Consider the following 15,445-nt stretch of genomic DNA (forward strand, 5'->3'; position numbering starts at 1 on the left):
TAGGAAGCATATCAACAGCAAAATAAGATAATTCAAATCAAAACCAAATAAACATAGGCAGAGAGAAGAAAATACTGTAGCTAGGAACAGCACAAACAAAACTCTAAAAGCTATGTGTGCAAATGCTAGGAGCTTAGGAAATAAAATCCCAGAACTAATTGCAATTACAACAAGGGATGATCTAGATATTGTGGCAATTACATAGTCATGGTGCAATGAAAATCATGACTGGGACATAGCTATACTGGGATAAACTTTATTTAGGAAAATTTGGAGGAGGGGGAGCAATGTATGTAAAAAAACATAAATACTACCTTATTACATAGTATTAAAAAAACTGAGGCTCTTTGGGTGACCATAGAAACAGGGAAGATGTCAATTCTTTGTATTGACATGATATACAGGCCACCAGGTCAGAACTGGACAAGAACCATTTGCAGGACATAACTAAAATGGCATTGAAAGGAGAGGTAATAATCATGGGAGACTGAAATCTTCCTGGTAAACTGGGAAGTGTCTGTTGCTAGTTCCACTAGAAGTAGGGACATTTTAAGTTCCCTTCAGGCAGCATCCCTCCAACAATTGGTGAGGGAGCCCACTCTGAAAGATGCAATATTAGACTTAATACTTACAAATGGAGACAGAATAATACAAATGGATACAGAATTTTGGACATAAAAGTGGGTAAAAACCTGGGATCCAGTGATCATCAAGCAGCATGGTTCAGCATAAATACAGAGACTGACTCATCCCATACAAAAACAAAGGTGTTAGATTTTAGGAAGGCTGATTTTGTAGGAATGGGAAAATGTGTAAGCAAGTCTTTGGCAGAGTGGAGGAACTGGGAAGCAGTGCAGGAGAGGTGGGAAACATTAAAAAAGTGCAATAATAAAGCCAACAGACCTTTGTATCAAAAGTGTTAGGAAAAACACAAGGAAAAGGAAGCCAGTGTGGTTTGCGAAAGAAGTAGCAAACAATGTGAAAGCAAAAAAGATGGCTTTTTGGAAATATAAGCAGACACAAAATAATGAAGACGTGCAAATGCACAAGCTGAGGAGAAAATGGCCAAGTCAGTGGGTAAAGGAGGCACAATGTTTTTTAGGTATATAAGCAAAAGAGGAAAAACAAAAGGTGGAATAATAAAACTAAAGACAGTGACTAGGAGTTTTGTTGAGGGAGACAATGTAATAGCAGATCACCTTAATAACTGTTTTTGCTCAGTAGTCACTACTGAAAGAGAGGAGAAGGGGCCACAGTTAAGTTGCAGGGATATTCAGGAAAACTAAACAAGTACATTTATAGAGGAGAAGTTCCTAACAGAACTCTCAAAGCTGAAAGTGGAAAAATCTATGGGGCCAGATGTACAGTCCACCCTGCATGTCTGGCCCCACCCCCCCACCAACCCCCCAAGGGTACAACAGCATTGCACAGCGGCGATGCTTTTGCATCAGCTGAGTAGCTCCCTGCCAGTGAAGCTCCTGCACTCTGCAACCACCGTGGCCCGCCCCCGCAATGGTCCGGACACGTCTGTGTTGCCCAGACCACATCCCTCCAAAGGCGTTCTAACACCGTTGGCACGCCCCCTCCCTCCCTTTGACAGCCTCTGCCTGTCAATCAGGCAGAGGCAATCGCAGCCCTGAGATGCTCTTATCATCTCACTGGGCTCCTGGGCACTCGCTCAGCGGGCGCACTCCACAAAAGGATTTAGACTACAATCACTGCCGCTGCAGCAATCCAGTCTGAATTAGGCCTTTTGTTCCACATCGCATACTGCTAAATAAACTTGAAATCTTGGGATTGGATACTAAGGTTATTGAATGGATAAGATCTTGGTTGCAGGATAGAAAATAGAGAGTTGTGGTAAATGGAGTACATTCACAGGAGGGTAATGTTGCCAGTGGAGCACCCGAGGGATCTGTACTTGGACCAGTGCTTTTTAATATCTTTATTGGTGACATTGCAAATGACATTAAAGGGAAAGTATGCCTTTTTGCAGATGACACAAAGATATGCAACAGGATAGACACACCAGGATAGGTAAAACAAATAATTGAGGATCTAGGTAGATTAGTGGAATGGTCAAGAGGGTTACAATTACAGTTTAATGCCAAAAAAATGCAATATCATGCACTTGGGTCTCAAAAATCCTAAGGATAAATATAGTATTAATGGCACTATACTGGAAACTACTGAGGAGGAAAGGGATCTAGGAGTCACTCTTTCAGGTGACTTAAAGGTCACTTAAAGGTAGATAAGCAATGTAACAAAGCAATGAGGAAAGATACTCAGATGCTTGGCTGCATTGGGAGAGGAATCAGCAGCAGAAAGAAGTAATACTGCCACTGTATAGGTCATTGGTACAGCCTCATCTAGAATACTGTGTTCAATTCTGGAGGCCATATCTCCAAAATTATATTAATACATTAGAGACTGTACAAAGAAGGGTAACTAAAATGGTGCATGGCCTACATCACAAAACCTACCCAGAAAGACTGTAAAATCTCAATATGTATAGTTTGGAGCAGAGAAGGGAAAGGGTGGACATGATAGACATTTTCAAATATATCAAGGGTTTTAACAAAGTCCAGGAGGGAAACATTCTTCAAATGAAGAGAAGCAGTAGGACACGAGGACATGCACTGAGACTGGAGGGAGGTAGGTTTAGGGGAAATTTGAGGAAAAATTACTTAAACACTGTTTGTGGGGACTAGCCCCGGAGAAAAATCCGTTTAGTATCACTCTTTTGTGATATATAATAATAAAATATGATATAAAAAGAAATGTTGTGTATGATTAAAAGATTACTTTTATTTCTTACCCATATACAGAGCCAGCCATAGGCATAGGCAAACTAGGCAATTGCCTAGGGCATTTGATATGCCTAGGCGCATCAGCAGCTTCTGCTGATTAAAATGATATGCAGCATGCCTATATTCTATGTGTAGCATTTCATATGCAGATACAGCCACAGTCTCACACAGTTTATAGGCATGCTGCATATCATTTTAATCAGCAGAAGCTGCTTGTGCATCCTAGCCACATAGCAATGCAAGTAAGATGCATTTTCATTAAAAAAGGTGTGCCCAACGTTAGCATTGAGGCAAGATTTATGAGGACACATCTGTATCCAAGCAGAGGCAGAGGTCACAGTGTTAGTGGCAGTGTGAGTGCTGTGTGCATGTGAGTGGGTTGGTTGTGCAGTAGTGTTCGAAATATGTGTAAGGAGCATTATGTGTGTTATGTAAAAATGCATTAATAATGTGCAACATATGTGTAAGGGGCACTATGTGTGTCATTATGTGTATAGGGGCACTAATAATGTGCAGCGAATGTGTAGGGGGCACTATGTGTGTCATTATGTGTATAAGGGTATTAATAATGTGCGGCATATGTGTAAGAGACATTATGTGTAAAAGGGCATTAATAAAGGCTGTCATAATGTGTAAGGTGCATTTTGTTTATAAGGACATTAATAAGGTGTCTCATATGTGTAAGGGGCATTACTGTGTGGAATTAGGTGTATTAATGCATTACTAATGTGTGGCATTATGTGTATAAGTTGCTCTACTATGTGGCGTTGCATATAGAAAGGGCACTACTGTGTCATCTAATGTAAATAAAGAGCAATAGAGTGTGGTGTAATGTGAATAAGGAGCAATTCAGTGTGATGTAATGTGAATAAGGGGCTCTCCTGTGAGGAGTAATATTTATAAGGATGTTTATAAGGTAAAGTAATACTGCTGTGGGATGTAATATGAATTATGGACACTATCGCATGATCAAATGTGAATAAAGTTGCAGTACTGTGTGGCGTAATTGGAATTGGAGTTACAATTGTGTGGCCATGCCCCTTGCCAGCAAAAACACACCCCTTTTTGGGCTGTGTGCCAAATGTGCGAACTGTTCCTATTTAAAAAATAGGGGGTACAAACACCAAAATAAGGACTGCTATAGGTGAGGGGTGATGGTGCTAGGAAAGAGGTGCAAGGTCAGAGGCGGAACCAGCTGTGGTGCTAGGGGGCACCAGTCAAAATTTTGCCTAGGGCATCATATTGGTTAGGGCTGGCTCTGCCAATATATTAATTTTTTTTTTTTTTTAAAGAACAGTGATAGACAAGTGATAAAGAATGAAGGCAATTATAGCTAATATTCAATACATGTTACTGTCTCCCTTATAATAGTTAAAGATGGGTTCTTACTAAAAATCGAAACAGATCCTAGCAGTGCATATCAATCACGTGTTCTCACAACCTTAGGGTAGATAACTAGTGACTTAATATTCCAGAGACTGGAAATGAATCCTGACTAAGCTAGTCAACACTTGCCCATGTGTACATATGCACATGTCTGTGCGCACTACTTAGGGATTAATGCTTATGGATTCCCATAAGATATACGATATCCAAGTTGAAATACTAAAAGATCCCCCACAGTTTGTTCATTATAGAAAGATACAGATTTCGCATCCCCGAGTGTAAGTCCAGTTGGTTAGCTATGCTGCAGTCTTGTCCTTTGATGTTGCGGTCCTATCATAAGGACCTCTGTTTTATCCGGGTTTAGTCGCAGCCAACTAGCACTCATCCAGTCCTGTAGTTCAGCTAAACAGCCATTTAGGGCTGTTAGTGGGTTATCAGTGCCCAGAGCAAAGGACAAGTACAGTTGTGTATCATCTGCATAGCAGTGGTAGACTAGCCCATGGCGCCTGATTATTTCACCCAGTGGGAGCATGTATACTGCAAAAAGCATGGGGGATAGCATAGAACCTTGTGGGACACCACATGGCAATGGCACTGGTGGTGATGAGTATAATCTAGATGATACTCTCTGTGACCTGCCTGTGAGAAATGATTTGAACCAGATTAGGACTTTGCCATCCAATCCACACAAATATATCAGTCGCTCAATTAGAAGTCCTTGGTCCACGGTATCAAATGCTGCAGAGAGATCCAGAAGGATTAATATTGAACAGTCACCTCTGTCTCTTGCCATCAGAAGATCATTTAACACACACACCAGGATCCAGATCACAGGAGGTGGGATGCAAAATCCGAGCAATTTCAGCAATGTCCTTTACATCCACTGGCTTAAAGCTGGTCCATGAAGGCAGGTGGCTTATATTTGCAGGTTTTGTAGTGTGACACTCCTTTGATGGCACTGTGGAGATTCCAGCCCAAATGGTGGATATTTTATCTGCAAAGAAGTTTGCAAACTCATTGCATCTTGCCTGGGAGAGGGTTTCATCAGTCTGCAGGCATGCTGGCTTGCAAAGCATCTCCACTGTGCGGAAAAGTTGAGCTGGCCTATTGTTTGCTGCCGTGATCTCATTTGACAGAAACTGTGATTTCTTATGGGTGATTGTCGATTGATATTCTTCGTTATGCTTTATTAGTTTTATTTTGTCATCCACTAGGTTAGTCTTCCTCCATCATCTTTCCAGTCTACGCCCCCTTTTCTTGAGCTCACTAACACTGTTGTCAAACCAGGGAGCTCAACATTGTAGTTTATGAGTTCTTATATGCACAGGGTTGATAATATCAATTGCAGCCATAAAATCCCTATTATAATAACGGACTAGGGAACAGGGATCTTCACAGGCACCCAGTATAGCAGAGAGATCCAGATTTGCTGTTAGAGCCTGGGGAGTCATACCCCTCCTTGGTCGATACCTGGTCAACTCCACGGACAGAGATTTTATTTGAGTGGTTGCAACTGAGAACCAAAGGGAGTGGTGGTCTGATCAGATGACTGGGTTTATTTTTAGTTCAGTGACTTCTAATTCAATCTGAAATACAAGATCAAGAGTGTGGCCACTTTTATGTGTGGCAGAAGGAATGACCTGTGTGAAGCCCAGACCATTCATTGTGCACAGGAAGTCTTGGTCAAGGCATGAGAGCTCATCATCCACCCATGCATTGAAATCCCCAAGGATGAGCAATCTTTGATGTTCCAGAACCAGGCCAGCAACAGTGTCTGCAGTTTATTGTAGAAATATCTTTCCATCTCCAAGGGGCCGGTAAATGAGAAGTACTCTGAACCCTAATCCTGTTGAACTACGGGCAGCGATGCACTCGAATGAGCAAGTAATTTCAATAGGATGGACCCTAAGTTTAAGGTATTTTTTGAAGCAGATAGCCACCCCGCCACCCCTGCGGTCCAGTCTTGGGTTGTGGATGACAGAGTAGTTTGTTGGGACTGCAGCCTCCAATATAGGTGCTGTATTTTCATCTAGCCAGGTCTCTGTAATACAGGCTAGAGCTGCAGATTCAATAAGGTCAGCAATTGTTGCAGTCTTGTTTCTTATAGATCTGGCATTACAAAGGACTGACCTGATTGGGCATACCAGAGGGCCTTCAGTTTTCTTTATGTTAGGTGCAGGCACTCTGGGTATGGGAGTTACAAAGCGAGAATTGACAGTTCTGTTCTTCCAAGCACAGGGCTGTCTTTTGGGTATCACTTCGATTTGATTGTTCTTTGAAGCTGGGGGTGAGCAGGTGGGCAAAAGACTTAGGTGGTTACCAGGGAAAAGAAGTTTCAGGCCTGCTCACTTCCCACGAATGCACCTGTGTTTTCTTTTTAAAATGCCAAGGGATTGGAGGATAGAAGCCTGTGATGGTGTAATAGGAACTGCGAAACGTGGTGGGCGGAGTGAAAGAATGAAGCTGGAGGAATATGTATACTTTGGGTCATCAATGACAGATTACTATAAGTATGAGCTGCATATGATGATGAGAGAGGGAGAGAAAGCTGTATATATATATATATATATATATATATATATATTTATTTATCCTAATTCGGTATGTGATCCAAAAATTATAATGGGTATATGAACAGAGTTATTGCTATAACCTGTTGTTGCTCCAATAATCCAATTTGTATATTTGAAACAAGTGATAAATAAAATAACTTTCCTTTTCTGTTGCTGATTTAGTTAATTATTACGGAACAGAGCAGGCTTGTGGAAAGGTGTTAGAATCCAATTCCTATTGTGTAGGTGTGAAAAGTCTCAGTGTGAGGGGCCTTTGAAGTAGATTTCTTGTGGGGGTAGTGAAATCCTTTGTGTGTGGCTGGGAATATGCTTCAGAGGATGGAGGAGCAGCAAAAGGCCATTCAAGCCTATACAGCTACCTACGATATAGGCCAAGGAGTGGGAATGCACCTGACTCAAGCGCAGTGGAGAATGATTCAACGTTGGTTGATGGTTTTGTTAAAGTGTGCATGTCCTGTTTATACAACATAAGGGTGGGTGGGAGGGCCCAAGGACAATTCCATCTTGCACCTCTTTTTTCTTTCATTTTTCTTTGCATCATGTGCTGTTTGGGGACTATTTTTTGAAGTGCCATCCTGTCTGACACTGCAGTGCCACTCCTAAATGGGCCAGGTGTTTGTGTCGGCCACTTGGGTCGCTTAGCTTAGCCATCCAGCGACCTTGGTGCACCTCTTTTTTTCTTTGCATCATGTGCTGTTTGGGGACAATTTTTTTAATCTGCCATCCTGTCTGACACTGCAGTGCCACTCCTAGATGGGCCAGGTGTTTGTGTGTCGCTTAGCTTAGTCATTCAGCGACCTTGGTGCAAATTTTAGGACTAAAAATAATATTGTGAGGTGTGAAGTGTTCAGAATAGACTTGAAATGAGTGGAAATTATGGTTATTGAGGTTAATAATACTACGGGATCAAAATTACCCCCAAATTCTATGATTTAAGCTGTTTTTGAGGGGGGTTTTGTAAAAAAACACTTGAATCCAGAACACACCCGAATCCGACAAAAAAATTTCAGGAAGGTTTTGCCAAAACGCGTCCGAATCCAAAACACGGCCGCAGAACTGAATCCAAAACCAAAACACAAAACCCAAAAAATGTCCGGTGCACATCACCTACCCAAAGGTTGTGAGAACATCTGATTGATATGCACTGCTAGGATCTAATTTGTTTCTATTTTAAGTAAGAACCCATCTTTAACTATTATAAGGGAGATGTATGTATGTATTGAATATTAGCTATAATTGCCTTCGTTCTTTATCACTTGTCTATCACTGTTCTTTTCAACAAATTTTTTTTATTTAATATATGGGTAAGAAATAAAAGTTATGTTTTAATCATACACAACATTTCTTTTCAGATCATATTTTATTATTATATATCACAAAAGAGTGCTCCTAAAAGGAATTTTCTCTGGGGCTAGTCCCCACAAACAGTGTTTATGTGAAGTTTTTCATAATTCCAGGAGCACCTCCAGCTTTAGCAACGAATATATAGGGTTTTCTATTGGATTAACGATAGCTGGTAAAATGAGCAATATTCAACAGTGAGTATTTAAAGTCTGGTGCAGGATAAAATTACTTCACAGAAAGGGTAGTAGACAAGTGGAATAGCCTCCCAACAGAGGTGGTAGAGTCTAAGACAGTAGAACAATTTAAACATGCATGGGATAGACATAAGGATATCATTACACAGAAATAAGGATCAAATAAGGATTTAGATAAAATTATGGTTAAAAAAAAGGGGCAGACTAGATGGGCCAAGTGGTTCTTTTCTGCCGTCAAAATCTCTGTTTCTATGTTTAAATAATTGTAGTGCTCTTAATGATGGTTTACTAATATATTCTGATTTAAAGCTGTGTGCACACTAGAATGATATATCATTTGTACAAATGATGAACAATATATCTGTTTGTGAACGATGTCGATCACAGACTTATCAGGTCGGTCCTGCATCTCAGACAATGTGATATATCTTGAAGATCCTGTACATCGGCATGTCTGACTGTGAGTATGACCGTCCCATATTCCAGCGACAGGAACCACCAACTGTGACATCACGGCTGGTCGACAAATTTTGGTGTCTGGCCTGACATAGCAAGCGGCCGATTGGTAAGTGTTTATGCTTACCAAACTGGCTGATGTGTCAGCGGATCTGGCAGTTGGTGGAGAAGTCAGCCAGGTGTGTACTCAGCATAAGACAAGTCAGTCTGTCTATTTTAGGAAGAAAAGCCCTAAGGCACACATATAAAGCTAATATTGTTCTTAAAACAAATGTGTACAGTTGTGCGTCTGGCTCTGAACCCAAAAGTAAAATGATCCCATATGCTCATGTGACTGAAGGACCATACATTCCCCTGAAAAATGATTTCTTATTGGAGCAATTTGCGCATATGCAGAGGGACAATTATTAATCAGAGGTGAAATACTGTAAGTGTCTTCTTACCGCTATGGTATTGGTAGAGAGATTTTCCGTAGCTGACATAAGCAGCAGTAGAAAAGTTATACTGTACTATCACCACAAATCAATAGAGACCTAGATCTACTAAACTGCTACTGATATTGTATGTAATCTTACAATCTACACCAAAGAATGTTATAACTGGCAGAAGAAGCGATCATGAGTAGATATTAATGTCATGTAACTGGCTCATGTACATTCATGTGTCACCGCTGCTGCAGAAATAATGAATCTTTTAACATTTAGGGTCTGATTCTGATTTGCACGCTATGCCGATATTCATGCAAATGGTTGATGTTTTCACCTGTGCATGTGTCGTCGTTTCTAGCATGCATTCTACGTTTTGTACGCACAGAGTTGTAGTAGCAGGTTACATACTATTTACCGGCAGGTGGGATGCCAGTTGTCAAGATCCAGACAGCATACCCTGACCGCAAGGATCCTGACAGCTGGAAAAGTGATTGCATCCTGCAGTAGCACTTGCTGAGCATTTACAATGTATTGGGTATCCCTGATAGGTGGATGTTCAGACATACAGAGATGCCCTGACTTACTATGGGAGTGTCGCAGGCATGTCGCATAACTCAGTTGCTTAATTGCGCACACTGGAGGCCATTCTCTAATGGAGAATCTGCAGCTAGCATGAGGCTGGTGCAAGTTTCAATGAAGTGTTCAATGATAGCATCTAAAGATGCACACAATAGTATTGCTGCATATAGACCCTCCCTCTAGTGCCTAACACTAACCCCAACTCCGGTACTTACCTCTGGGATGTGACGGGATTAGGGCCATCTGGATTCCATCTGCTGTAATTATGACCGCATCCCACCGGCATCCCAGTTCTTACATTCAGATGTACACATGTACACCAGTAGAAGCACGGATACTGGCATAAGTATAAAGTTGCAGACTTGACTAAAACTATCACAACAGTGTGCGACTCTAAATCTACACATTATGCCTGGTTCATGTATTTCTGCATCATTTCTGCATCATTTACTACATGCAGAATTGTATTTTCTGGATTCCTCCTTGGGCTAGGCTAGGCCTTTATCATCATCTGGCATAATTGCTTATATGGTTGTCTTTGTTTATCACATACCTGTGCTAAATCCTGTACTGTAGACACAGTCAAGAGGCATTCTATATACAAAGCCCCAATAAAAACATATCTGGCCAATTATATAAAAGTATTTCCAAATGAAAATTTAAGGAATGTGCTTAGTGAAAGACTCAGCAGGGCATGTCCAAGCTGATGGAAATTGTCTATGGAATGTATTAAATCACAGAACAAGATTAAACTTACTTTATCAAAACACATGAGATTTAGTTGCCCGGCTACATTTATCCTTTGAGGACTGATGCAAAAAATGCCCAGTTTCTTCAGCCTTGTCTGAGCATAGAGAAGAGCCAGCGTAAGAGAAGCAGGAATAGCTGGGTTCACCGTAGTGGTTAGCATCAGAAATGACATCAATACTATGTCATGAACACTGGCCTAAGGGTTAAAAAGATGTGAAAGAATTGTTGATCTATGGTTAGCATTATTTTCATAATTAATTTACAGTATGCACTGTTTTAGGCAATATTTGTTTAAATCACAAAAGCAAAAGATGAATATATAAGTATAGACAATTGAAAAAATTTTGGCACACAAAATGGAAAAAAATAGTACATAGTTTTGTTTTTATGTCATTGGGGAAACATGGGTACCTAGCTAAATACCTGAGATAATTGTAAACATGTATTATGTATTACTATTATTATTATTATTATTATTATTATTATTAGTTGTTTTTGTTATTATTATTATTATTATTATGATTAGAGTTTTGTATCAATTGATAGATGTCTACTAATAAGTTTTTCAACCCAAAGCATTGATATAACAAACAGAATAATGTGATGTTTAGCTTCATGCTACATGAGTGTGCATGGTAGGATTAGGTACACAAATGTAGTGAGTTTGGGATGGGATGGGTTGGGTTGATGTTAAAGGGGGCAATACACGGTATTAAGAACTGGGGTATGTAAACTTTTGATCAGGGTCATTTGGGTATTTTCTGTTGTCATTATGATTTAAAAAGAGTAAACACAGTTGTTTGACAATAAATGGCTTCACCCAACCACTAACCATGAGTGAAAGAAAAGTTTGTGAGTTATCATTCATATTCTCTGACAAATGGTCAGAAAATCAAATTCTGCTAGGATATGTAAACTTATGAGCACAACTGTAGTAGCATACGAGGGGTGTGCATTGCAATAAGTCTCCTGGATGCACAAAAAAGTATTATATTTACCATCAAAGTGAACATTACATTTTTTTCAAAGTTTTTGCCAGAGGTGTCTATGCATGGGCTCAAACCACTTGCTAAAGCAGCTGGACCAGTCTGAAGCAAGTATGACTTCTACATGCTGGATGAAGGTCTCCACTGCGACTCAAAATAAATCCTATGCATCTTGTGCTTGATTTGTGGGAATACAAAGATGTTTCAAGGTGTCCGGTCAAGCTCCTGGATGCGTTCATGGGCCAGAAAAACAGGATTTTAATACCTACCGGTAAATCCTTTTCTCCTTGTCCGTAGCGGATGCTGGGGTCCACTTCAGTACCATGGGGTATAGATGGTTCCGCAGGAGCCATGGCACTTTAAGACTTTTTCAGAGTGTGAACTGGCTCCTCCCTCTATGCCCCTCCTTTAGACCTCAGTATAGGAACTGTGCCCAGGGAGATGGACATTTCGAGGAAAGGATTTACTTTAAGTTAATGGTGAGATTCATACCAGCTCACACTTCAACCATGCCGCACACATGACATTCAACTAAACACATGCCAACAGGCATGAACATTACAGCAACCGTGCTGAAAACATTTTTAACAAAATAACAACTGCAGGTAAAGTACGCACTGGGCTGGGTGCCCAGCATCCTCTATGGCAGGGGTGGGGAAACTTTTTTCTACCGAGGGCCATTTGGATATATATAAAATCCTTCGGGGGCCATACAAAAATTCTCAACTTAAAAAATTACCCTGCCCCTCAGCAGGTCTGCCCCATAGAGGTACTGTGTGTGCGCGCCGGAGGCGCGCGCGCCAAAAAAATGGGTGTGGCCAGTTAAAATGGGACGTGATACACATATGCCCCCAATAGTGCAGTGCCAGATCCACAATTGCCCCCACAGTGCCAGGTATACAAATGCCCCTCACAGTGCCAGGTATACAAATGCCCCCACAGTGCCAGGTATACAAATGCCCCCACAGTGCCAAGTATACAAATGCCCCTCACAGTGCCAAGTATACAAATGCCCCTCACAGTGCCAGGTGTACAGATGTCCCCACAGTGCCAGGTATACAGATGCCCCTCACAGTGCAAGGTATACAGATGCCCCTCACAGTGCCAGGTATACAAATGCCCCTCACAGTGCCAGGTATACAAATGCCCCTCGCAGTGCCAGGTATACAGATGTCCCCACAGTGCCAGGTATACAGATGCCCCCACAGTGCCAGGTATACAGATGCCCCTCGCAGTGCCAGGTATACAGATGCCCCTCACAGTGCCAGGTATACATATGCCCCTCACAGTGGCAAGTATACAAATGCCCCTCACAGTGCCAAGTATACAAATGCCCCTCACAGTGCCAGGTGTACAAATGCCCCTCACAGTGCCAGGTGTACAAATGCCCTCACAGTGCCAAGTATACAAATGCCCCTCACAGTGCCAGGTATACAGATGTCCCCACAGTGCCAGGTATACAGATGCCCCCCACAGTGCCAGGTATACAGATGCCCCCACAGTGCCAGGTATACAGATGCCACCCACAGTGCCAGGTATACAGATGCCCCCCACAGTGCCAGGTATACAAATGCCCCCCACAGTGCCAGGTATACAGATGCCCCCACAGTGCCCCCCCCCCTTCCGTGCTACTTACCGCTCCTTTCGGCGGGACACGGAGGAGAGCGCGGCTATGTTGGGCGGCGGCGTGTAGGACTTGAAACCAGCCGCCGGTTTGAGAGCCAATCATAGCTCGCGGACCGGCAGCCGCGGCTTCTGATTGGCTGCCGGTCCGCGAGCTCTGATTGGCTCACGAACCGGCGGCTGGTTTCAAGTTCTACACGCCGCCGCCGCGCTCTCCTCCCTGTCCTGACACTGACAGCTGAGACACGCTGCCGCCGGACTGAGCGGCGGCGTGTCTCACTGGGAGAAGCGGGTGGGCCAGAGGAAACGGCTTCGCGGGCATTATACGTCCCGCGGGCCGGAGGTTCCCCAACCCTGCTCTATGGACTAGGAGAAGAGGATTTACCGGTAGGTATTAAAATCCTGTTTTCTCATACGTCCTAGAGGATGCTGGGGTCCACTTCAGTACCATGGGGTTATAGCAAAGCTCCAGTACGGGCGGGAGAGTGCGGATGACCCTGCAGCACCGATTGACCAAACGGTAGGTCCTCATCGGTCAAGGTGTCAAACTTGTAAAACTTAGCAAATGTGTTTGCCCCTGACCAAGTAGCTGCTCGGCAAAGCTGTAATGCCGAGACCCCCGGTCAGCCGCCCAGGATGAGCCCACCTTCCTAATAGAATGGGCAGTCACCGAATTCGGTACCGGCAATCCTGCCGTGGAATGAGCGTGCTGAATCGTACCTCTGATCCAGCGCGCAATAGTCTGCTTAGAGGCAGGACACCCAATCTTGTTGGGAGCATACAGGACAAACAGCGCCTCTGTTTTTTTTATCCGAGCCATTCTGGCGACATAGATTTTCAAAGCCCTGACCACATCCAGAGACTTTGAAGCAGCGAAGGTGTCAGTAGCCACTGGCACCACAATAGGTTGGTTAATATGGAAAGAAGAAACCACCTTTGGAAGAAATTGCTGCCAAGTTCATAACTCAGCCCTATCTTCATGGAAAACCAAGTAAGGGCTCTTGTGAGACAAAGCCCCTAACTCAGACAGCCTTCTTGCGGATGCCAAGGCCAACAGCCTGACCACTTTCCAAGTGAGAAATTTTAACTCTATCTCCTGGAGAGGTTCAAACCAATCCGATTGAAGGAATCGTAACACCACGTTAAGATCCCATGGTGCCACAGGAGGCACAAATGAAGGTTGGATGTGTAGCACTCCTTTCACGAATGTCTGAACTTCTGGAAGGGAGGCCAATTGTTTCTGAAAGAAAACGGACAAAGCCGAAATCTGGACCTTGATTGAACCCAATCATAGGCCTGCATCCACACCTGCCTGGAGAAAATGGAGAAAACGTCCTAACTGAAACTCCTCCGTTGGAGCCTTCTTGGTTTCACACCAAGACACATATTTTCTCCAAATATGGTGGTAATGTTTAGACGTTACTTCTTTCCTGGCCTGAATAAGAGTGGGAATGACTTCTTTCGGAATAGCCTTTTCGGGCTAGGATCCAGCGCTCAGTCATGCCGTCAAACGTAGCCGCGGTAAGTCTTGATACACGCACGGCCACTGCTGCAGCAGGTCCTCGCGGAGAGGAAGAGGCCGAGGATCTTCTATGAGTAACTCCTGAAGATCTGGAAACCAAGCCCCCCTTGGCCAGTCTGGGACAATAAGGATTGCCCGAACTCCTGTTCTTCTTATTATTTTGACAACTTTCGGAATGAGTGGAAGTGGAGGGAAGACAAACACTGACTGAAACACCCACTGGGCCACCAGTGCATCCACTGCTATTGCTTGAGGGTCTCTCGACCTGGAACAATATCTCTGAAGCCTCTTGTTGCGACGAGACGCCATCATGTCTATTTGAGGAATTCCCCAAAGACCTGTCAACTCTGCGAAGACTTCTTGGTGGAGGCCCCATTCTCCTGGATGGAGATCGTGTCTGCTGAGGAAGTCTGCTTCCCAGTTGTCCACACCCAGAATTAAAATTTCCAACAGAGCTCTTGCATGTCTTTCTGCCCAGCCGAGGATCTTTGACACCTCTGCCATTGCCGCTCTGCTTTTCGTTCCGCCCTGACGGTTTATGTACGCCACTGCTGTTACATTGTCTGACTGGATCTGTACGGGTTGATCTTGAAGAAGATGTACCGCTTGTAGAAGGGCGTTGTAAATGGCTCTCAACTCCAGAACATTTATGTGAAGACAAGTTTCTTGACTTGACCACCTTCCCTGGAAGCTTTCCCCCTGTGTGACTGCTCCCCAGCCTCAGAGACTTATATCCGTGGTCACCAGGATCCGGTCCTGAATCCCGAATCTGCATCCCTCTAGTATGTGAGAAC

General features: G+C 43.1%; 1 protein-coding gene across 1 annotated transcript in view; it reads right to left on the bottom strand.

Annotated features, from left to right (window-relative positions):
* The window catches only part of LOC134911399 (probable cation-transporting ATPase 13A4), a 61,790-nt gene that overhangs the window by 8,675 nt on the left and 37,670 nt on the right, over positions 1-15,445 (bottom strand). Inside the window, exon 5 of the mRNA XM_063919632.1 lies at positions 10,528-10,716. Within this exon, the coding sequence (XP_063775702.1) occupies positions 10,528-10,716 (189 nt within the window). The remainder of the gene's footprint in view (positions 1-10,527; positions 10,717-15,445) is intronic.

Source organism: Pseudophryne corroboree, chromosome 4 (assembly GCF_028390025.1).
Source record: "Pseudophryne corroboree isolate aPseCor3 chromosome 4, aPseCor3.hap2, whole genome shotgun sequence".
Lineage (NCBI taxonomy): Eukaryota > Metazoa > Chordata > Amphibia > Anura > Myobatrachidae > Pseudophryne > Pseudophryne corroboree.